Consider the following 25,178-nt stretch of genomic DNA (forward strand, 5'->3'; position numbering starts at 1 on the left):
GAATATCAGACTCCTCGTCGCTTCTGGCCTGAAGCAATCAACACTGCATGCCATATCATCAACAGGGTATATCTTCACAAATTCCTCAAGAAAACCTCATATGAACTCCTCACTGACAAGAAACCCAATGTAAGTTATTTCAAAGTCTTCGGTGCAAAATGCTGGATTAGAGATCCTCACCATAGCTCAAAATTTGCACCTAAGGCACATGAAGGTTTTATGCTCGGTTATGGAAAGGACTCGCACACTTACAGAGTCTTCAACAACTATCACAACAAAGTTGTTGAGACTGTAGATGTGTGGTTCGATGAAACTAATGGCTCGCAAAGAGAGCAATTGCCTTCTGATCCAGATAAGTTGTCTCCTGAGGAAGCGATAAAGCTTAAGCCTACTGAAGACATTGTCCCAACTGAGGAAATTGGTGAAGAAACGATCCCCATCGCTGATAAAAACCAAGAAGATGCTCCTGAGGAAATTGCAACAACACCACTTCCTCAGCCCAGACAAAATCCTCAACCAGCTCATCCGAGGATTTCAAACGAAGTAGAACTTGACAAAATCCTCAATGACATCAACGCGCCAGGTCCTCTCACTCGCTCAAAAGCTTCACACTTGGTTAACTTTTGTGGGCATTTTTCCTTTGTATCCATCACAGAACCCTCAAAAGTTGCTGAGGCTTTTCTGGAACCGGAGTGGATCCAAGCCATGCAAGACGAACTTCTTCAATTCAAGCTGAATGACGTATGGGAGCTCGTCAAACGACCAGATCCTCGCAAGCACAACATCATCGACACCAAGTGGATTTTCCGAAACAAGCAAGATGAGGACGGTCAAGTGGTGAGGAACAAGGCACGACTTGTAGCCCAAGGCTACACCCAGGTTGAAGGAATAGATTTTGATGAAACTTTTGCACCTGTTGCTAGACTTGAAGCTATTCGAATACTACTTGCTTATGCTAATCATCATAACATCACCTTATATCAAATGGATGTGAAAAGTGCATTCCTCAATGGTAAGCTTGAGGAAGAAGTATATGTTGCTCAGCCCCCAGGTTTTGAGGATCCAAAGAATCCAGACAAAGTCTTGAGACTCAAAAAGGCTCTGTATGGCCTCAAGCAAGCCCCTCGGGCATGGTATGATACATTGAAGGAATTCCTCATGAAGAAAGGCTTCAAACCTGGTTCACTCGATCCAACTCTTTTCACAAAATCCTATGATAATGAGTTGTTTGTATGTCAAATATATGTTGATGATATCATATTTGGCTGTACTGACAAAAGATACAGTGATGAATTTGCCTACATGATGAGTGAAGAATATCAGATGTCCATGATGGGGGAGCTGAAATTCTTCTTAGGTCTTCAAATTCGTCCACAAAGCAATGGAATCTTCATATCACAGGAGAAATACCTCAAGGATGTTCTGAGGAAATTCAACATGCACGAATGCAAAGGTGCCAAGACTCCAATGCCTACCAACGACCACCTCGGCACTGATGAAAATGGTAAAGATTTCGATCAGCAGGTATACCGTTCTATGATTGGCTCCTTATTGTATCTATGTGCATCTAGGCCAGATATAATGCTTAGTGTTTGCATGTGTGCACGTTTTCAAGCAAAACCGAAGGAATCACACCATAAGGTTGTGAAACATATTCTTCGATACTTAGCTCACACACCAACACTAGGATTATGGTATCCCAAGGACTCCAATCTTCATCTGGTAGGGTATTCTAATTCAGACTATGCTGGTGACCGTGTGGATCGCAAGTCAACTTCTCGCACTTGCCATTTCCTCGGAAGATCACTAGTTTGCTGGTCCTCAGAGAAGCAGAATTGCGTATCACTCTCCACTGCCGAAGCTGAGTACATTGCTGCTGGTTCTTGCTGTACTCAATTGCTGTGGATGAAGCAAACCCTCAAGGACTACGGCATCAACATGAAGAACGTGCCTCTCTACTGTGACAATGAGAGTGCTATCAAGATTGCATACAACCTAGTACAGCACTCGAAGACCAAGCACATCCATATTCGTCATCATTTTCTTCGGGACCATGTCCTCAAGGGCAATATCCTCATCGACCATGTGAAGACTGATAATCAACTCGCAGATATCTTCACTAAGCCCTTGGATGAGAAAAGGTTTTGCAAGTTGCGGTGTGAGCTAAATATCTTAGAGTCTTCAAATGTTTTGTAAAAACATGCACACATCCTAACACTTATGCAAAGTTGATGACTTAGATGTGCAACACATGATGAAACGATTTTCTTCAACTGATGAAGAAAGTCACTCTGAATGTGAAGAAACTAACGAAGAAATTGATTCTCAGGGCCCTACGACAATTGTACGTGGCGTCTGTAATCAACATTCTTATATGGTGGGTAACGCCACCGCCCAATGTGAAATTTCTCAAGTTGATTTTCTTCAAATGATCAATTTCCTCACAATGCATTTTTCTTCAAAACAACTGTTCTTCATTGTGATGATCTATTACAAAATCTTCAAAAACACTTGATGACTTTCATTTGCCTAGGTAGACTGTGATTTCTAGTCCTCAACAGCATTCACTTATTGCTATTTCTTCAAGTTGATGTTTCTGCTAAGTGAATGTGATCGGACCCTACTTTCCCTCTGTGCTATACTTATCCAGTCTATTCAATTCTTCATATGCGTTCTACTTGAAACTTTGTTCAAAATCCTCACTGCATCCTTGTCAGCTGATGATTTTGTAACGAAAATCCTCAAATCTTCAAAAATTGTTTTCTTTAAAGGAACAGTAACTGAACCCCCACTTCCCACGATCGGATAACCACGATCTCCACTATCTCCACCGCATCGTACGGGAGCTACACGTGTCCTGTGGAGACGTAGAGGCAGGGGCTATCTGGTCCGAAACTTTCACGCCAAACAGTAACTTTTGGGCTATAAATATGTCCTTATCCCCCTCGGTATCCTCTTCTTCACCTCATCGCTCTCCTGCCACAGCACACTCCACCGAACCCTAGCGCCACCGCTGGTAGTCTTGTCGCCGGTAAGGAAGAGCTTCACTGCCTCGACCTTTTCGTCGCCAGGATCATGCCGGAGTCGGACCATCTTCGTCCGCCGCCGCCGTAGACGTCCTCTGCCGCCAAGTTAGGGTGCATTGGACACTTGAACGAAGAGCCTCTCCAACACTACTTTCTGTGTTCTTCGCACACACCTTCCAGGGTAAATATATCCCATTTTTACAGCAGATTAGATCTGAAATTTTACATCTTCTATGTGAAATCTGTTTTTCCTCAAGATACGATGCGCACATGATTCCTCAAACACTACCTATCACCGCAATCATTGATGAACTAGCTAAGCATCTAAGATTTTCACGAGATTCCTCAATTGTGCGAATTTTTGGATCTGTAGAACTCTGGAACCCAAGAACAGTATGCTTAGGCAAATTCCTCAACCACTGGTTATATTCCTCAAACTGTCAAACTTTTTCATTTTCTTCAAATCTGAGAACGCATATGACCTCTCCAAATTCCTCGCAACTATACTCTGTTCACAGGTACACACATGTCAGCTGATGAATCTCTCGGTTCTCATCACATTAACTCATTTGCAGTGTTTCTGGAAGAAACTCCTCAAGGCTCATTAGAATCCTCAAGAGTTCAAAATCATCAGCAAAGTCCTCAACTGGAAAAAATGGAGGAAGAGAGAAAACAGAAGGGAGGAAAGAAACTGGAGCAGAACACAGCTGCTGATATCCCCGAGGACATATACTTGGACTACTCTACGCCTGATGAACATGCGACAATGGCCAAGAGAAAGATAAGGCTGCAGAAGATTGAACGCCGATGGGCGAAGGAATGGAAGGAGTACAGGTTTGTGACTCCCAAATATGCGAAGAAATTCGCTTTGAAGCCTCTTGGCAGAAGGGCCCCACTTGAGGATCATCAAGTAGCACATCCCTCAAGTCTTATGACAATTGATGACTATCCACATGAAAAGGAAAAGCATCTGGCCAAGCTCAAGAAGCAAGCAGAAGCTGCAGTGAGGAAATTTAATGAATCCTCAGCTGCTGCCTCCGGTGCTGCAAATTCCTCAGCGGCAGAAACCTCAGGCTCAGAAATTCCTCACACGCAGTCTGTGCCATCAAAGCAAAGGGCTCCAAAGCCTCAAGAGAAGTCTGTTCAGGCTTCTGTCACAAAACCCTCAGCTCCAAAACCCTCATTACCAAAACCTTCAACACCTAAACCATCAGCGCCAAAACCCTCAGCACCACCTCCAAAATCCTCAGCTCCACCTCCAAAGCCTCAAGAAAAACCAGTACAGAAGCATGTCGTGAAACCTACGACCGCCAGCTCCAGCTCCTCACTCCCAGCTGCAACTAGCTCGGAGACAAAGTCTTCAACACCACTTGTGAAGACTTTGACAACTGCTCAACCTGCACCTCTGCCCAGCCCAGCAAAATCATCGCAGTCCCGTCTGCATCAGAGGGGAGTGATGAATATGATGATGAAACTCTGCAAGCCATCATCAGAAACAAGCAAGAAAGGGTTGCTCAAGCATCAGGCAGTGCTATTCCTCTGGACATAGACCCCAAGGTCCTCCTTGACTACATCAATATCTGGTATGAGGATCCAAACACTCCCATTGATGATTTGAAACTTCCTCCTGGCATCAGCCACATGGTGGCCACCTTCATAAATGAAGTCAAGTGGAAAGAACAGCAGGCCCGACAGGCAAAGGTTGCAAAGGCCAAAAAGGAGAAATTCCTCAGGCAAAATCTCCTCAAGCTGACTCCTGATGCACTGGTGTCAACCCAGGCAGAGCTGCAAGTACCGACTGACAAGTATGACAAGCTGTCAGATCGCAAAAGCATCAAGCGCAATTTCATCAAGCTAGCCACTAGTGCTGTTGATGACTACAACAAGAAAACCGCACCACCAGCACCAACTCCTCAGCCCCTGGTTGAGCAGCCAGCAGATGCATCTCCTGATGAGGAGGAAACTCCTCAAGCTGAGGAAGAACACCAAGAGCGCCGTGTTGATGAACCGGCCATTGAAGAAATCATCACGGAAACTGCAACTGATGAAATAGAAACCACTGATGAAACTGCTCCTGATCCAGCTGCTTCATCAAAGCAGGCTGATGACTCTGTTCCAGCTAGTTCCCCACTACCAGCTGAAGAATCTGCAGAAAGAACACCTTCACCTAAAGCTTCAAAGGTGAAGAAGATAATTCCGTCTGCATCAGACGTGAAGAAAACAAGGGCTGCTGAAAAGGAAGCAAAGAAGAGAAAAGCCTCCTCAGCGGTAGAAGAGACAGAGGCCAAGCGTCTCAAAGAAACTGAAGAAACTGCTCCTCTGGATCCAGTGCCTCTAAATGTCGCCCCTTCATATGAGATGGTCGTCATTGATGACCCAGCTGCACGGGCAGATGAGGAAATGAAGGATGTCGCCTCTGAGGAACACACTGATGAGGAAATCCATATTGATGACAGTCCTCAACCCCTTATTCCTCACACAGAGACTGCTCAAGCATCAGCTGCAGCAGCTGATGAAACTGCTTCTGCCACTAAGCCAGCTGAAGATAAACAAGCTGAGGAAAATGCACATTCTGAGCAGACTCCTCATTCTGAACAGGCTGATCCAACTCCTCAGACTGAGAAAGAAGCAGAAATTCCTCAGCCTGAAGCTCAACAGAGCAAGCATCATCTCCCCAGCAAGAAGTACCAGCTGATGAAATTCCTCAACTTGAAGAAAATGCTGAAGAAAATGTACCCGCCCAAGACAATGAATTCATTGTGCTCAACCCAGAGACTGCCATGGTTGTCTCCTCCCCCATTCCTCAGCAAAATCTCAAGCCAGTTCAGCGCCAACCATTCTCCAAGCGTCCAAAGTCTCAGAAAGAAGATTTCTTTGAAGAACGCATGTATTTCATCGGAGAGAACCCGTATGACAAGCCTCAAATGAGGCATCTGAAGTTTTGGACAATGACTCAGATGAACTACTATTCCTCTGTGCTCTGTGGACGCAACAAGATATTCCAGCACATGCACATTCCTCATGTTGAGCTTGAAGCAATACCTTGCATGGAACCAGTACTTAGTGTACTCCACGATGCAGGTTTGCTCCCTATGTGCTCAGACATATCAGACTGGAATAGTGAGCTTATTCTTCAGTTCTATGCCACTCTGCACATATCTAGCAACGCTGATGACATCGACACTTGGGTGTTTGACTGGATGTCCCAAAATACTCACTACAAAGCTCCTGCTTCTGAACTCCTCAGAGAACTCCCCGTACCAATTCCCTCAGATGGGGCAGTGAAGCTTTATGGTGAGTGTGAGCTGCCAAATGGAATGATGGAAGTCCTCATGAAGCCTTTGGCTGCAGGAAAACCCTCAAGAACCACATTCCTCGTCCATGAGCTCAAGTACACACCCGGGTCTGTCTACAGAATCCTCTGCAGTGTGCTTGCGCCAATCAAAGGCCATGATGATGAAGAAGATGTTGTAGGCCTCATGAAGAATATCCTCTTCAACATCATTCACGGTATTCCTATTAATATCATGTGCCCCTATGACCACAAGATTTATGCCCCGTGGATCATGAGATTCATCAGGACAAGGACAGGCATCAACTTTCATGCTGATTGTCAAAACCATGTTGGGTATATGCCTCCTATCAGGGTCAACAAGAAGACTTTTGAGCCCATTGAAGGAAAAGGAAAATCTATGATTGAAGAAGGCAGCAGGCCCCTTGATGGCCAGTTCAGAGAGCCAGAAGCATATTCTTCATGGGACGATACCGAGACTCGTCCAACAAGCCCAGTTCCTCCTCGCGTGCTGAACACTAGAGAGCTCCTCCTCAGTCTTCACCAGAAGGTGGATCGCAACCACAAATGGGTCAAACGCCAGTTTGGTGCCATTTTGAAAACCCTCACTGAAACACAGAACTTTGTGAAGATTAACCATCACTATCTGCATGAGGTTTTCGATCGCACTTGGGCTACACTTGCACATCTGAAGACTCAGACTGAGCTTGAAGAAATAGACTTTGAGCGAGACTTTGACTGGTTGTGGCCTCCCAAGAGGAAATTCAGGCCCATTCCAGTGCCAGACCTTGAAGACAGCTCCTTTTCTTCATTCCGCACTACTGAATCTGATGAGGAACAACTTGACACAGCAACCGGCCCAAGGAAGAAGACTACCCCCAAGAAGCGTCACGGCTCTTCATCAACCGCCAAGAAATGAAGTCTTCACGGGCGTTAGTCCTCAGTTTGTACCTTTTTGTCACTTGATGACAAAGGGGGAGAAACTCGAGAGTTAGTCTTCAAGCGGGATATTTTTGGGGCTTATGAACTATATTTAAGTTACAAACTCTTGGCTCTTCTGAAGTTTTTATGTAATGAGTTGTAACTTAAGCCCGATGGTACTCTGACGCTTTTGAACGTTTTTCTTCGCATGCTTATTCCTCAAGTTTTAATGCACGCATGCTGGAATTCGTCAGATACCATTTTCCATCATGCATCTTCATTTTCTTCATATGATATGTTATATGTATGCATGATTTACAAGACTCAGGGGGAGATCTCCATGATATAAATCATCAATGTGCATCTGCTATAAAAGCAAAATCCTCAAGGTATGCACTTCTTCAGGGGGAGTCTCTCTGAATCTGGTTTTCAAATTCCTTAAATGAGTATTTACACTTCATATTTTTGATCCCTGTTGAAGACTTAACCTAATTGTCATCAACCACCAAAAAGGGGGAGATTGTAAGTGCATCTAGTGCCCCTTAGTGATTTTGGTGGTTTGAAGACTTATAGGTTAAGTATCTAATGTGCTTGTGAGTATACACAGGATCTATAAGTCATTGAGGAGTTTGAGATATTTGAAGAATATCGACCCCTAAAAATGTATATCTTAAGTTGAAGAAATTGGTCTGAAGCTGAAGAAATGAATCGCGAGGAATCTGCGATGAAATTGATATTCCTCATGAAGATACTGATATTGAGAAGACCGGTGGTTCCTGAAGAAAATCATTCTGAAGAAATTGAAGCGTGAAGATTTACGTTTTCTGTTTTACTTTCTTCGCATTTGATGAATAGGAACACTGTACTGTTAAAGGGGGTCAAAGTAACACTATGGAATGGATTTCCTCATGATGCTCAACCCAAGCCTAATCCTACCAAAAGCCTCAAGTGAGGAATATGAGTGACATGAGGACTCTCACAGTTGAGGGTCCCGACCGTTTCGATAACCACGCCAAGTCACTCGTATTATCCACTCCAACGGTCATATTATTTAAGGGCATTAGTGTCAAATCATGTTGGGATGCTCCCAGGCTATAAATAGCCACCCCCCACAACCACTAGCTGGTTGGCTGCTCCGTTAGAAACTGACACTTGTCATAAGAGCAACCCAAATTCCTCAGAGCCTTCGAGAGTAATTCATCTGTGAGGAAATACACCACCCACCGAAACCACAAACCAAACCTAGTGATTGAGCATCACTGAAGAAGTTGTTCATGTGTGGGACTGAAGCCTTTTACCTTTGAGGACCGTGCATCCTCCAGACGGTTAGGCGTCATGGTCTAGAACGTTCCAGCAGTTCATTGTGGATCGTCGGGTGACCACGTTTGTGAGGGTTTGGAAGTCTGCCCTGAAGACTTACCACGAGTGTTGGGTGAGGACTGTGTGTCCTTCGCTCAAGGAGAATACGGTAGGGACTGTGTGTCCCGGGACTGGGTGTCCTTTGGTTTCAATACCAAGCCGCTCCAAACCAGATGTACAACTGTCACAGCAGTTGGAACTGGGTCATCAACGACTGTCTTCTCTGAGAATCGGGTTCTAATTCCTCAACTCTTTACTTTCTCTGTATTATGTGTTGATGACTTTCACTGTGACTGTTTGAAGAATTTGCTGAAGACTTTCTCTGAATTTCCTCAACCCCAAATTCTTCACAATAGTTAATCATCATATGTATTCTGCGTGCCTGCTTACTGTGCAATATGTTTTCACATTCTTCACTCTGAAATACTGCTGGTGTGAACGTTTGCACGTCTGATCCTTTACTGTTTCCGCTGTAAGTTAGTCATCAGTGAGGAATTTCCTCAAAAGGAATTTCCTCAGTGATGAAATTCTAAAAATCTCCTATTTACCCCCCTCTAGTCGATATAACGCACTTTCAGTGACAATAACCGGAACCACTCCCGGAGATGACCATAGTATGAGGAGTTCATGTATTCACCACGTGTTAATGCGTTGGTCCGGTTCTTTATTAAAAGGAGAACCTTAATATCCCATAGTTTCCATTAGGACCCCGCTGCCACGGGAGGGATGGACAATAGATGTCATGCAAGTTCTTTTCCCTAAGCACGTATGACTAAATACGGAATACATGCCTACATTAGATTGGCGAACGGGAGCTAGTTACATATCTCTCCGTGTTATAGCTATTACATGATGAATCACATCTGTCACCCTCATCCATCACCGATCCACTACCTACGAGTCTTTTACTACTGGTCCTCGCTATGTTACTTTGCCAGGGCTTGTCCCTTGCTACAAGAGGGATTGGGCCACTTTGCTGCTGTTACTTGTTACTTTGCTGCTGCTACTACTACTGTTCCTTGCTACTCCGCTGTTACTTGTTGCAAGACTTTGTTGGCATTAACATCCCGTCAACATGCCTTTTTCTGGCGCCATTGCTGGGAATTGCCAAAGCTTTTTTGGTGCCGTTGCTATCGTACTACCTTGCTACTGATACTTTGCTTGCAGACACTAATCTTTCAGGTGGTCGAATTGACAACTCAGTTGCTAATACTTGAGAATATCCTTTAGCTTCCCCTTGTGAGCGAATCAATAAATTTGGGTTGAATACTCTACCCTCGAAAACTGTTGCGATCACATACGCTTGTGGGACATCAAGCTTCTACACACTCATGCAATCCAACCTTGATTTTAATCAATTGCTCTCATGGATATGGACATCCTCTTGCACCATAAAAAAAGGTCTTTTCATGGATGTTGATCACGGAGAGGCTCAATACTAAGGATATGGTTGAAAGGAGACATTGGCACCTGGATGATGGTGTACAGTGTGTTCTCTGTCCACTGCATACAAGAGAAAACAGGGACCATATTTTCTTTCAATGCAACTTTAGTATAAGGGTATGGAACTACCTTCAGATTGACTCATCTCAGGGGGGATACTATGGGAGAAGTGGTCATACATGCCAAGAGAGAGTTTGCAAAGCCCTTTTTCCCTGAAGTGGTATTCATTCCTTGCTAGAATATTTGGATTATCAGGTATGCTAAAGTATTTAGGAATGAAAGACCCAAATTTAACAGGTGGAGAGCAGCCTTTGTGCATGATATTTATCTCATGCAGCACAGAATCAAGACAGCCTTCAAGGATGAGCTTCCGAGATGGATTTCATACTTACCCCCTTGATTGTTCTTCTGTATATCCTCGTATATTGGTTTTATTTTAGTTCCTTAACTATACATTTTAGTTACTCCTTGTAACATCTATAATTCTCTCTCTCTTTTAATAAAATTTATAAATGTTGTAGGGGTTTTCCCTACAGTTCCCAGTAAAAAAACTATTTCCTTTTTCACTTAGAGATAAATCTAAGGCTTGGTTTTCATCTTTAGCATGTAATACTATTGGAACATGGGATACGCATAAAGATGCTTTCATTACCAAGTATATTCCTCCTGCTAAGATCATCTCCCTTAGGAATCATATAATTAACTTTAAACAACATGATCATGAACATGTTGCACAAGCTTGTGAGAGGATGAAATTGATAATTAAAAATTGTCCAACTCATGGTCTAAACTTGTGGATGATTATCCAAACTTTCTATGCTGGACTAAACTTTGTGTCTAGAAACCTTCTAGATTCTGCCGCAGGTGGTACCTTCATGGAGGTGAGACTAGGAGAGGCCACTAAACTTCTATACAACATCATGGTAAACCATTATCAATGGCATATCAAGAGAGCTCCAACTGGTAAGAAGGTAAATTCCATCAAAGAAATTGCTTCTTTGAGTGAAAAGTGGATGCTCGCATAAATATGTTCCCTACTAAAAATTCCCATGTTGATCCCAGTGATATGCCTTTGTCCACCTTGATTGAACATGAGGATGCTATTGATGTGAACTTTGTCTCAAGAAACAATTTCAACAATAATGCCTATATAAGAAACTTTAATGCAAGACCGTATCCCGGTAACTCCTCTAACAACTAATGTAAGTCTTATGGTAATTATTATGGAAATACTTCTACCAATAATAATAAGTTATCCTCTTATCTTGAAAACATTATTAAAGAATACATTATCTCTCACAAAGTTTTCAACACTATGGTAGAGGAAAAGTTGCATAAATTTGATGATTTGGCTAAAAACATGGATAAAATTGCTCTTGACATAGAATCTCTTCAAAATAAAGTTTTGCTACCTAAGCATGATTTTAATGAGACTATTAAATCTACACAAACTTCTATTAATGAATGTAAGGAGAGGATTGCTGGATTAAAAGCTAAGCGGGAATTCTTAGAAAAAGCTCTTCCACCCGGGTTTTACCGGAATCATGATGAAGATCTTAAAATTATTGGTACCTCTCCTATTGATTCTTTGTCTACTTCTCTGAATATAAATGATAAAGTGACTGGAATTTATCCAAGTCTAGCTAAGGAGAATCCAGTTTTCTTGGTGAGTGATGATTCTAATGATAAAATTGAAAAGGTGGGTTTGGAGAGGTTAAAACTTTGTCTAGTGAAGTGCCCACTATCTTAAATTACAAGGATTTTAGTTATGAGATATGCTCTTTAGTAGAATGCATTTCCTTATTGCAAACCATTATTAGCTCACCTAATGCTTATGAACAAAACAAGGCTTTTACTAATCATATAGTAGAAGCAATGATAAAAGCTTATGATGAGAAACTTGAGCTAGAAGTTTATATTCCTAGAAAATTGCATGATGAGTGGGAAACCACTATTAAAATAAAGATAAATAAATAGGAATATAATTCTTTGTGTGACCTTGGTTCTAGCATGTATACAATTCCTAAATCCATTTGTGATGTGCTTGGTCTCACTAATATTCAAGAGTGTTCCCTAAACTTGCATCTTGCGGATTCTACCATTAAAAAACCTATAGGTATAATAAATGTTGTTCTCATTATTGCAAACAAGAATTATGTGCATTTACATTTTTTTGTGCTTGATATTGAATGAAATCCTACTTGTCCAATAATACTTGGAAGACCCTTCTTACGAACTATAGGTGCAATTATTGATATGAAAGAGGAAAACATAAGGTTCCAATTTCCATTAAAAAGGGATTGAACACTTCCCTATAAATATAATTAAATCACCATATGACTCAATTTTGAGAGATACCTATGGGTGGAGTGTCAAAGATGACAATACTTAAAACTATGCATTATGCCTAGCTAAGGGCATAAAACAATAGCGCTTGTTGGGAGGCAACCCAATAGTTATCCTTAATTTTTACTTTGTGTTTGCCTTTTATATCATTATTATTGCTACTATAATTATTTTGTTTTTATGTTTTAATTAGTGTTTGTGGCAAGTAAAGCCTTTGGGATGATTTGCATGATAAGTAGAATTGATACGGTGCAAAAGACAGAAACTTTGACGTCGAGTGAAGAAATTCTGTGATTTTACTAGAACGACTTTCTAAATTGAATTTTTATGAAGTATAGATATAAAAATTCTAGAGGTCTTCCTAATTTTTCAAAATTCTCGGAGTTACATAAGTATAGATATAATACAGATATTTACATAGGCGGATTCTATTTTGCTTGCATAGTTTGGTTGTTTTGATGATGATATGGATTGTATCGGGGGGGGGGGGGGAGGGGGTATAAGGAATAGATAAGTTGTGATACAATACCTATTATGAAATAATACAATATGAATCAATTTATAACATTACCTAAAAGTATTTGATATGTTGATTATACTAACGGATCTCACGCAGTTTTGTTAAGTTTCGTGTGATGGAAGTTTTCAAGTTTTAGGTGTTCTGACGATCACAAGGAATAAGGAGCAACAAAAGACTAAGATTGGGGATGCCCAAGGCACCCCAAGGTAATATTCTAGGAAGACTCAAGCGTCTAAGATTGGGGATGCCCCGGGAAGGCATCCCCTCTTTCGTTCCAAACCATTAGTGTGTTACTTGGAGTTATATTTTACTTCATCACATGATATGAGTTTTGCTTGGAGCGTCGTTTGTCTTTACTTGCTTTTGTTTTAGTTTGCCACAATCATTTTTTGCTAGACACACCTAGTTGACAGAGACACAATTTTACCATAATTTGTTAGAATACTCTTTGTGCTTCACTTATATCATTTAAGCTAGGTAGTTGCTCTAGTACTTCATTTGTATCTTTTTTAGCACGGCGGCATATAGATTTTATAGAAATAATTGCACTTTTGTTCTTCACTTATATTTGGTTGAGAGTTATAGTAGCGGTGGTAACTGCATGGGTTGTAGAATTAGTCCAAAAATTAATAGGTATTCAATGAGTGATTAATAAAACCTTCATGTATCACTTAAAAGAGAAAATTTGAGTTAATGATATTAATGTTGTAATTCAAAATGGTATGAATACATGGTTGTCGGTTCATAGGAGCATCAGTATTCAGAGGTGTTAACTTTCGATTTGTCTAAGTATTGGTAAAAGGCATGATGAGGATGTATGGGCATTATCATTCCTCGTTGAAATTCTAGTGTTATTTTGGGTCAGAGGCGCGCCATAGTTAACTTCTCCCAACCTCCTCCCTAGGGAAATGCGAGTAGTACTTTGATTCGCGATAAGAATAATAAAACTTTGCAATAAGCATGTGAGTTCTTTATGACTAATATGCATCCATGGACATACGCAATCTCACCTCCTCTTGTTATGCTAGCCTCTTCGGTACCGTGCATCGCCCATTCTCATCTCGAGGATCGGTGCGAACCTAGCCGGTGCATCCAAACCTCATCTGTCGCACATAAACCACCTTAATATATTTCTCAAAACAGACATCATACCTACATATTATGGCATTTCTATAGCCATTCAGATATATATTGACATGCAACTTCCATCATCATATAATATGACTAGTCCATCCATCTACATATTGCTTTGCATGATCATACAGAATGATATAGTGTTTGTGGCAAAGCTACCAACTATAATTTTTTATACATGTCATGCTAGATCGTTGCACATCCCGGTACACTTACACAGACATTTGTATTAAACTATATTGCTTCATAGTCGTTCATATCGAGATGTAATACCAAGTTGTAAGTAAATAAAAGTGTGAGCATTGTTCCTGTGAAGAAATAAATAATAAAGAAGGCCAAATGAACCCATCATAAAAAATAAGAAAAAATAAAAGAAGGGACTTAGTTACTCTCCTTTACTACACACACGAGGCTGAGACGCTGAGTGATCGACATGATTCGGACGTACGGTGTTCGAACCTGATCTGATATGGAATTCAGACACCGCCTACCGATCGAATCCATCGGACATAAATATCAACGACTTACCGTAGAAATATATCGCAAAACCCAATACCCGGATCGACACATCAAACCGATGGCAGAGCAAGCGACCACAGAGATGTCCCCCGAGGCGAAGCGAGCGGAATTCGAGTCTGGCACGGCGGCTGACCCGGGGAACGACGAGCTGTGGCGCCGCTTCGTCAAGTTTGAGCTGGAGGAGGGCGGCGGAATCGAGGCCGCCCGCGGCGTCTACGAGCGAGTTCTCGCCGCACTTCCCGATGGAGAGACGCACATGTGAGGCTGGTTCTGGAGGGAGCGCGAGTTCGGCGACGTCGACAGCCAGCGGCGCGTGCTCGAGCGGTGGGCGCGGTGGGCGCAGGCCCAGGGCGGCGGCTTCCTCAGGTCCAAGGCAGGCTGGAGGGTCTACATGGAGTTCGAGATCAACAACGGCGGCGGGGTGGAGCGCGTCCGGGCCGTTGGGGAGGCGCTCCTCGCCACCTTTGCCATGAATCCGCACGCGTACGTGATCTACATCAGGGCTCTGGCCGCTCTGTCCCGGCACGTTGAAGCCGACGCCCTGGCACGCCGTGGCGTCAAGGAGCTGTCCGCCTTCTGTCGGGGACATGATGAGTTGATTTGGAGGTTTATGTTCAAGTACGTGAAGAGGCTCAGGGAGAGGCGGAGCACCGCGTGGGACGAAGATATGCTGAACGACTAGCTGTTTTTTGTTGGCATACGTTGAATGATTAGCTGTTTCTTACGAGTAATTAGATTGTCGCCGTGTTTACTGTTTGTCACTTTTATTTCCTTCACAATCTCAATGTATCTCTATTGACAGATGAAGCTACTAGAGTCAAGAAAATATTATTTTCTCAACCTTTCCACACCACGAAACATAACTTGATTTTTTTTTTATTTTTTTATTTTTGCAGGGGAAACATAACTCGATTTGATGCCATGTTTTGATCAGTACATACTGGCCATCAAAGGTAATAAGATGTACATAAAGAGCATAGGCATGGTCAACCCAAGCAAGAGCAATGTTTGGGTCATGACAGAAAAAGAATAGCATTCGTTTTGGTCATCAACCGAACATACACTTTGCCATCACTTGTTCGCCTCTTCACCCCCAACATAACAAGAAAAATGAAGTCGTATCTACTTGCTGCTCATTTCAGAAGAAGTTTTGGCAGCATTTTGGCTAAATTTTCGACATCACAGCTATTAAATGGCAATACAAAGCAGAATTATCGCAACAGCATCATACCGCCATTATTGGTTTGCTACAAGGATCAGACTTCTATAATTGGCTCAAACAAACCATGGATCGTGGATCCATGTCAAGAGTTGACTAGCACCCTCTGTCCGAAACGAATACCAATGCTTTTTGGGAATGTTAGAGAACTGAGTATCATTTTGCAAAGATGTCATATTCTAGTGATATATTTAGAGAATAGCGAAGAAACAGTGGTACACCAATACTAATGCAATTTCCTGTAGAATTTTTCATCACACACATATAAGGAAGGAAAACAGTGATAGTGCATATTTACAGCTGATGTCCACAACAACAGTAATTTACATGTATAGAGTTTATCCTCACACCGTCACACGGCCAGCAACACTCCTGCGAAATGTCATATAATATCTGTTACTACAGTCTACAGTTATTACTTCTTGTAGATAATATCATAATGCCCTGGTCTATACAGTAGTGTCACAGTAGGAACCGAAGAATCAGGTGACTCGTAGATGATGAGGGTGTTAGGCTCAGTCCGTTTATCGTAAATGTTCACAATTTGGAGGGGCACCTGCAGGACACTCGTGAGCGCAAATAGATTGATGTGTTCCACCTCTTCTTTCATTGGGATAACATTCTCCCTGCAGTACTGTCAATTCAAACAAAGATAAGGGATCTAACAGTGAGATATTGTATCCATTTTCGACAAACAGTTGTCCTTGCTGGTATAAGAAACATGATGTACTTTTTGCCCCAACTATGCGGTTGCATCACACAAAAGGATAACTAGCAGATAAGAAAGACTCACCTCTACTAGATTAAGCTTCTAATCGGTGTCATCTATGAATGGCTTATACGTTTGAGCCTTGGTACATATCTCAATAGTTGTGATGAGTCGAAGATACGAGAGAACTGAAAAAAATAAAAATAGCTGGAGTCAGAAAATTAAAGCGGTAACAAGGGAACTAAGAAAATGGTTGTATGTTCTCACTGTTGGCAAACTTCTGCTCATTTTGACTCTCCTGAAAAAGCCAGTTTTGATAGGCACTGCAACAACATTTATAACATAAGTACGCAACATAGTTTATTGTTGCAAAAATTTCCAATGCAAACCCACCTTGCTGAGAGTTCTTTTTTTTTGTTCCACACATTCCAGTATGAAGCACACAAAAGCCTGGATGAATTACAAAGTTATTAATTGACTTGAGTGCAAATGGCGGTTCAAGATTAAACAAACCGGTGGACGAAACTATGCAAGAAGTCTTACAATATGAAGATCAGAATATGAATCAAACCAATGAAGACTTTGAAACTTCTCCCACATTGGTTCAAGTACACCAAATAAACGTAGTTCCTCGTTAGGAGATGCTTCCAGCTGCTCCTATAGACCCAAAGGACAAATGAAATTATCACTAAGCGCAGCGTCAAGAACTTCAAGGCACAGAACTAGAAGAAGTCTAGCAACAAAAATGATCCAAAAGATATTAACTTACCAGATACGAGAATATGAAAGATCTGTAAAAGCAGTTCCCATCTGGACATATTTCCCGATATACACAGTAATTGGCCAAAAGCATCTGCAGAAACCCATGGAAAATTGAAGTTAGGAAGAGGTTAACAAAGAAATATGGAGGGATGGTCAATTAGACTATACATTATAATAACAGCCCCTCACCTCATACTCAACTCTTCCAAAATAAGCCCTCATATCATCACAAGTCTCGTACTCGTTCCACCAGAAAGAAGACTCTAGAATCTTGAAAAACAGTAAGAAAAACAAGTTATCATTTTGTCCTCCAAAATTTTAAATATGCAACAAGTAGTATACTGGAAACTATTTTAGGTTGTATGTATATAGATTTATGACATGCAGATTGCTCTCTACTTGAGCAATTCACTGTTGTTGCAATTCACCGTTGTTTCTCACAACCTTTTCAGTTCAGGCTAGATAAAAATAAACAAAGGGACATGTTTTGCCTCTAAATTTTATTTTCCAATAGAGTTAAATAAATTACAAATGGCTAGTACCTTTAATAAAACGAATGTGGATCTTGTAAGCTAGCTAGGCCATACCTAAACTTCCCATCTCAGTCATACTTGTAGCAAACTTTGTGTTAGGAACTTAGGATATGTGTTGCACTGAAGTCATTACAGAAAGTTGTGAACAATTGCAAGTATTTTCATTTTCAAGAAGACTTGTGTGAACAGGTTGCAGGATGCCTATTTGAATCTGAGTATTGACTGTAGTCACTGTTAACATTTTTTAATTATTTGCAGCCTTGTTGTAGCCTGTAGGATATCTAACCTTTTTGCAGAAACATGGATTCAGTAGAAAAGAAGAAACTTGAGAAAGTAAAAAAATGCAAATACTAACTTACAAGTATCTGCTGCATAACAGGGCACAAAATGTAAAACTTAACAAAGGAAATGATGGGTAAAATTCGTGTTAAATCCTGATGGTATTGTAAAAATATTAGACAAAAATATCTGCCATCTAAATTAACAAGACTTGTGGCCAAAGAAATATCAACTAGCGAAACAAAGGAACTTTCAAAGGTACAGATTTTACTGTTCCTGTTCGTTCTTATCTGTGCAATCATTCTATTTTCGTCCCCATGGCTAATATACAACGATAAACATTCAAAAAAGGCCAAAAGATAACCCGAGCCGTGAAATGTAAAATCCATAGGAAGAAATGGCATTTAGCATGAGTGCACTTGCTACAATTTCACTACTGTACTGTTCGAGAAAAAACTCGAGCTCTGTACAATTCCAAAAATAGCAAATATTTAAGGCATAAGTTTGCATGAGTGAAGCCAAACTAACAACATACAACTGCACACACAGAAGTGCACACATTTCAATACAGAACATATATACAAGGGTGCAGAAGCAACAACACTAAGATTTTACAAGCCTTGCAGTTGAAGCACAGAAGACTGATCTTGTAAACGAACAAGCACCATTGGCATCCCTAACAGAGTTAACAAGAATGTAGGGAAAGCATAATATTTGTTATCAAGTCATACATTTCTTTTTGGTATCTAAGAGACGGTATGTTGTATATGACGAATCTTCTAAGCATGGGCACTACTGGAGTCGTAATCATAACAAAATATCCAAATCAACCATTTGCAAGATCCAATATTTCAACTTAATGATCAAATCATTCACACACAAGATCCATATAAAGAACCAATTAGGTTCAGGAGTATTAATGGAAACTATGTAAGTTTATCTACATATAACAATTTTGACAACCAGACGACCTTGCACTTTTTCATAAGCACACAAAAAATGTGCTCAATGTTATGCTCATCAGTACAGATTCATGGAATGTGAAAACCCTACAGAAAAGCAACCCCAAGGTCAATTGGCCTTTTAGCACTAACATAATTGCTACACTCTAAAAATGACTAACGCTATGCAATCATACCAAAATCCAAGACCCTATTCTTGCAGTACTGGTTCTTGCAGTTCCCAAAATCTAATGCCCTGTTCTGGCATCCACAGAGACACTTTCCAAATCAAGAACGAACTATGTTTCTTGCGGTACCTGTTCTTGCAATTCCCAAATCTAAATTCGTGAATCTACCATGTCAAGGGTCAAAGCATCCACAGAGACAAATCCCGAACTACGAATCTTGCAAATTGCAATACCTGTTCGTAGGCGTCCAGAGAGCTCGAGGTCGAGGCGCCCCCGCTGAAGTCGCTGCAGGAGGAGGAGGGGGAGGACGCTCCCGTGGGGCTCGAACTCTGCGGTCCCAAGAAGGAGACGGCGGCTTCGGCGGCGTTCTTATCCCTTTCCGTGGGCTCGTCGTCTTTGTCAGATGCGCAGGCGGAAGACGAGGCGGCAGCCTCGTCGGCGACGACCGAGGTCCTCGGGGCCTGACCAGAAGGGTTAGTGCTGAGAGGGGAGGCCGCCGTGGAGTGCCCATGGAAGTCTTGCTGAGTCGCCCCACCGCCGCCGCAATTGGGTTCGTCGGCGTGCGGAGAGCTGCCCGAGCCAGCCATGCCGTTGGGAGAAGCGGGAAACGGAAAGGACAAGGGCCGGTGAAGGGGAACGCAGTGAGAGATTTTGTGAAGGTGGTGGCAAGGGTGTCTCTTTTGTAGCAGATTTTACGGGGGACTATGTCAAGCCGCGTGTTCAGGAACCTTAAATGAGCCCAGTCCAGTACAGTTATTTCTCATGATTTCAATTTTACCAATTGTTTCGATGTGTCTAAAAAATCAGTTCTTACAATATGTCTAACAAATTTTGTTTCAATATTTCTAAAATTATATGATTACTAAATATTGATTATATAATCTAAATGATAATATATCTATATCTATACTTAATAATAAAGAGGCTATTGCTTCCGTCGAAAAACCCACAGCGGCATTTTTATAAAAAAGCCCCTGTAATTTTTGTTATTTAACCCGTGTTCCATCATTTATCTGCAGTGCAAAAGAAAAAATGATTCGCTGCAAAAATTATACCCGTACGCATCGCCTCCTCCCGTCGATCCTGGGTCACCCTGGCCTCTGCCCAGGCCGCCGCCACACCACTCGGCGCCGCGGCCGACCTCAACCGCCACCGCTGCCGATCTCAACCCACCCACCTCCGCGGCCATACCTATCCCCGCTCGCTGCCCCCGTTGCGGCGCTCGAGCGTATCGCGTCGACCCTGGTCCACCCTGACCTGTGTTCAGACCGCTGCCACACCACTCGCCGTCGCGGCCGACCTCAACCACCACTGTTGTCGATCTCAACCCACCCGCCTCCGCGGTCGTACCTCTGTCCGCTTGCTGCCCCCGTTTCGGCGCTCGAGCACAGCTTCTGGATCAAATCAACGCGACAGCTACAATGACTGGGGATGATGCGTCTGCTCGATGCAGAACGGCAGCGGCGCGGCGGAGCGAAGTACTTGCAGGTGGAGGCGGGCCTCCATGGCTCACACGGGGAACTCCGAGGTTATGGCGCGGCAACGGCGACTCCTTATGGCCAGATAGAGGCGTCTAACCCTTGCTGCCCTCATCGTATCCCTTCCTCCGGCAGGAACTCATCATCTGGTGAGATCCCCTCCCCATGCCTCCAACCGTGTGCCAAGCACCGGTAAGAAATTTTGTTTTGTGGGGATTTGTTTGCTGATGAATGAATGTATTGAATGTAAGATTGTATTGTTGTAGAGACAGAGAATGGAACACCACCTTCAGTTTGTCATTTGATCCCACATTCTCTACCCCATGAGTGAAATAAGATAACAATCTATTGATCAATTCACGTAGGCTCTTTGTTTTGCTTTGCTTGTCCCGCTCAATTTCTCATCATGGTGGAATTAACAATGGACGGGTTGATTTCTCAACAAAATAGAATAGGACTGACTACATTAGTTAGTTAGTTTATTATTTTAATAAATCAAAATAATTATAAAAAATTTAAAAGCGTGTGGTATATTCTTCTCCCGTTGCAACGCACGGGCCCTATTGCTATATTATTGAAAATCATATTCATTGCTCCATGGGACAAGTAGTCTTCCAAACACACATTACCTCTTCATTCCGGGTGTGCCCCATGTCAGCCTTGCCTTTTCTTTTACCTGATTTTTTTTATATTTAGTTCCTTTATTATTTTATTTTTTCTTTCAAATATTTTTTTTTCATTCAAGTTCTCGTTTTATTTTCAAGTTGTTGTGTGTTTTATTCTTGTTTTCCAAAATATACAATCATGAAACATATAGCTTGTTGTGCATGAACAACTTTTCAAATATGATTTCTTAATCCAAGAAGATATTTCATACATATAAATATTTTTTAAACATGAGATGAACACCCATTTTAAATATATCGACATTTTATATTGAGGCATGGTGATGTATCAAGTGAAACTTGAAAAGTTGCTCACTCGAGTGTGAGATGCTTAACGGATGGTGCATATGAGAGGTGGGGTACAAGAAACCACCTAAACACTACTAGTTTGCATATAACCCCTGCTTGTATCCATGGAAGTGTTGGAATTGTGTCGAATATTTTATATAAGATTGGTTAGAGTTGAGCTTGAATTTAAACTGTGTATAGAGAGGGTGATGCGGAGCATCCCATGGTCATCCCCATGGTCTTTGACCAACACCTCAAACTCCAAGTGGTCCTATGACAAGTGCTCACGCACGTACCATTGAAATCGTGGTGACATCTCTCCTTAGTGATTCTCCATTTGATATACTCGAGATATGGATGCCACCTCAAGCAGAAACTCTATGCATGCTTAGCTACCATGAAGATGACCTTAAAGATGCTCAGAATGAAGGCCAAGCAACCATGAAGGTGGACGCGAAGATGGAAAAGGGAAGCCCAAAAGGAAGGCCACAAGACCTCCCAGCGAATGGATATCCGGCCCAGGCCTGGAAATCCGGCGCCACCAGACGAGAAGACCAGGCCAGTTGAAGTTCCACTGGTCGAACACCTCGCCCCTGGCCGGACATCCGGTGCATCCTGTCTAGAACTGTGCTGAATTAGGCCCCCAAGCCCCGGACACCGGGCCCGAGCCTAGACATCCGGTGACTCTCGAAGGCTTGGACATCAATGCATGGCCCGGACATTCGGCCCGTCCTGAAGCACGGGTCATCCGTCATCTAGCCAAATATCCAACCCCTGCATGGGAAGATGCGGGCCAAAGGCCCATGTATCCCCTCTCTCTCACTCCCAACTCATCTAATACTATAAATAGGACATCTCATCCTCCTTTCTAGGGTTATCATATTGTTGGATCATATATAGTTGAGGATTTCTCCTTCCACTTCATCATCCCATGTAGATGAATACATCTATGTGAGAAGATCCAAGTGGATGTCAAGGCCCGTCTCGTATGGAAGATCATCCGGGATATCAAGGTCCCTCTCTGGAGTAGGAAGACTACCGTTACGTGTATCCTTTGTTGTAGTATGTTCGATATATCCTCATATTTTTTTCTATAGATCTTGTGGATGTGTATTCATAGATTGTTCTTGAGAGTATGTATTCTCTCTTTGTTTTCTCCCTTTTCCCCTCCTTGTGTAAAAAGATCGACACCCACGTGTTGGCCCCATATCAACTTGGTATCATGAGCCACGTTGATTCACACCTTGGCGTCTCAACCCCCTATTTGCTAGCTATTTTTTTAAATAATACATTTTTTTCAATTTTAAAAAATGTTACACCATCACCACATTTTTTAAACATAATACATCGTCGGCCTAGCCAAAGCCGACTGGCTCCAGTCGGCTTCGCCAAAGCCTATTAGCCCGTGTCAGCTTTGACTAGGACGATTGGCCAGCTTTGCCAAATCCAAAAGGTCCCGTTTGGTACTAATTGGCTTAGAAGTGACCAATTAGCTCCAATCGGTTTTGGCAAAGCCAATAGGTGCATACATTCATATTTTCATGTGTAACTAAGACCTTTTGGTGACTAGAACGACAAAATAGCCCCTCTAGTTTCTTGCGTGGCAGATCCCGCTACTAGACCAAGCAGCAAGACTTTTCTCCGCTTCTGAATTCCCGCCATAATTTCCCGCTTCTAACTTCCCGCCATAGTTTCTCGCTTCTTAGTTCCCGCTGATATCTCTCGCCATAGTTTCCCGCTTCTTAGTTCCCGCTGATATCTCCCGCCATAATTTCCCGCTTCAGAGTTCCCGCCTATTCTTCTCTTCTGAACCTATAAACCCCCATCCACACTAAGGTGGGTAAGCAGTCCAGTGTAGTATCGTAGTTTCGTCAAGATGTTCCATTACCCTTTAGATCGTAGTTTTCACACTGGTATGTCCCAATGTCTTCTGTGTTTAGCCAACAATTTCAAGATAGACGATAGAATAGGTTCATGGAACGAACTCATCAGTAGTGACACCCTACTGAATGAGTTGGCTGATAATCCCCAAGTGCAAGGAATCATCGTAGCACTTTCCAAAGATGGAAGTGGTAAGTATGCAGTGTCGAACCCACAAGGAGCTAAAGTTAAGATCAATATTCTCTCAAGTCCTATCTGCCACCGATACGACTCTACATACACAGAACGTTTGCTTCTATCTAGTAACGAGAAATAAAACTGTGTTGTGGGTATAAAGAGGATAGCTTTGCATGATATTGGAGAACTAAAATATGAAAAATAGTTGTTGCACTAAATAGAGTTAGAATATATCATAATATATTACAAATAAAGAGTGTGTAATAATGATGGTATGGTGTGTGAAATCATCCTAGGAAGTTGTTAACAAGATCGATAATCATTCTTGCAATTTTATATGAGGGAGAGGCATGAGCTAAAATACTTTTCGTACTTGGATCATACGAACTTATGGTTGGACCTCTAGCAAGCATCCACAACTACTAGAAATCATTAAGGTAAACCCAACCATAGCATTAACACTTCAAGTCCCCTTTACTCTCATACGCATACAACTCCCTTACTTGGGTGTAAGCTTTTGTAATTCTAGCCACCCACCATAAGCGAATCATGAACGTATTGCAAATTCTATAGCGGGAATTCTCTCACATGTATGCGACACGAAGGGAACCATAGGAAAACACCAAAATAAAACATACACTCAAATCAACCAAAATCATCAATCAACCCAAAGGACAAGATAAATCTACTCAAACATCATAGGATGGCAACACATCATTGATTAATAATACGTGTCATGAAATACCATGTTCAAGAAGGGGATTACACAGGGGTGCAGGAGAGTGGACCACTGAAAAGAGATGAGGAAGGTGATGAACATGGTGTTGTTGATGAAGATGATCACCGGTGGCTATGGTTCCCCCAGCGACACTCCAGCACCGTTGGGAGAGAGGGGGGGGAGTCTCCCCCCTTAGGATTCCTCCTCCATGGACTTTACCTAGATGGGGGAGAGGTTCTCCCTGATGACGAGATGATGGATGTACTTCTCGCTCCTCATTGGTTACCCCAAGTGGAAGGTGGAGATGTAGTCAGCAGCAAGTTTTCCCCTACGCGGAGATTGTAAGGTTTATCGAACCAGGAGGACTCCTAGGATCAAACAAGTAGGTGTCCCCTGCCCAGGCGCAAGAATAAGACGTGGACCTGCACACACACAAATAACTTTGCTCCCACCGAGTACAGAGAGGTTGTCAATCTCTCTGGCCTTGTAGTTTGCAAAGGATCAAAACACAAGCGGGAATAGTGATAGTGACTGCAACAGAAAAGTAAATGAAAGCAGTAAATGATGGAGGTGTAAGCAATGGTGGTGATATGGACCGGAGTCACATGATGTTCACTAGTGAAGTCTCTCTCCCAAAAGACGATAAACAACTATGCTTGGGTAAACAAATTACAGCTAGGCAATTGACAGAATTATAAACGCATCGCAATGCTAATTATGCTACTTGAAAGTTAGAGGCTCAATAGTAATAGGCAGTACGCCAAGACAAGTAGACCATTT

At 42.2% G+C, this 25,178-nt stretch overlaps 1 protein-coding gene across 2 annotated transcripts; it reads right to left on the bottom strand.

Moving 5' to 3' along the window:
• Window positions 1-15,995: 15,995 nt before the first annotated feature.
• LOC123409085 lies at window positions 15,996-19,849 on the bottom strand. Of its 2 annotated transcripts, none has more exons than XM_045102072.1 (8): window positions 19,425-19,849; window positions 17,440-17,520; window positions 17,258-17,341; window positions 17,032-17,145; window positions 16,882-16,938; window positions 16,756-16,811; window positions 16,573-16,676; window positions 15,996-16,405 (listed from the first exon to the last, which is right to left on the bottom strand). In XM_045102072.1, exons 1-6 carry the CDS (start codon window positions 19,776-19,778, stop codon window positions 16,773-16,775), a joined length of 729 nt encoding a protein of 242 aa, XP_044958007.1. In that variant the 5' UTR covers window positions 19,779-19,849; the 3' UTR covers window positions 15,996-16,405; window positions 16,573-16,676; window positions 16,756-16,772. The 2 variants fall into 2 exon arrangements, with proteins under 2 accessions (XP_044958007.1, XP_044958006.1); XM_045102071.1 differs by having other exon boundaries at window positions 15,996-16,413.
• Between the last annotated feature and the right edge of the window lie 5,329 nt (window positions 19,850-25,178).

This window comes from Hordeum vulgare, chromosome 7H, assembly GCF_904849725.1.
Source record: "Hordeum vulgare subsp. vulgare chromosome 7H, MorexV3_pseudomolecules_assembly, whole genome shotgun sequence".
Taxonomy (NCBI): Eukaryota; Viridiplantae; Streptophyta; class Magnoliopsida; order Poales; family Poaceae; genus Hordeum; species Hordeum vulgare.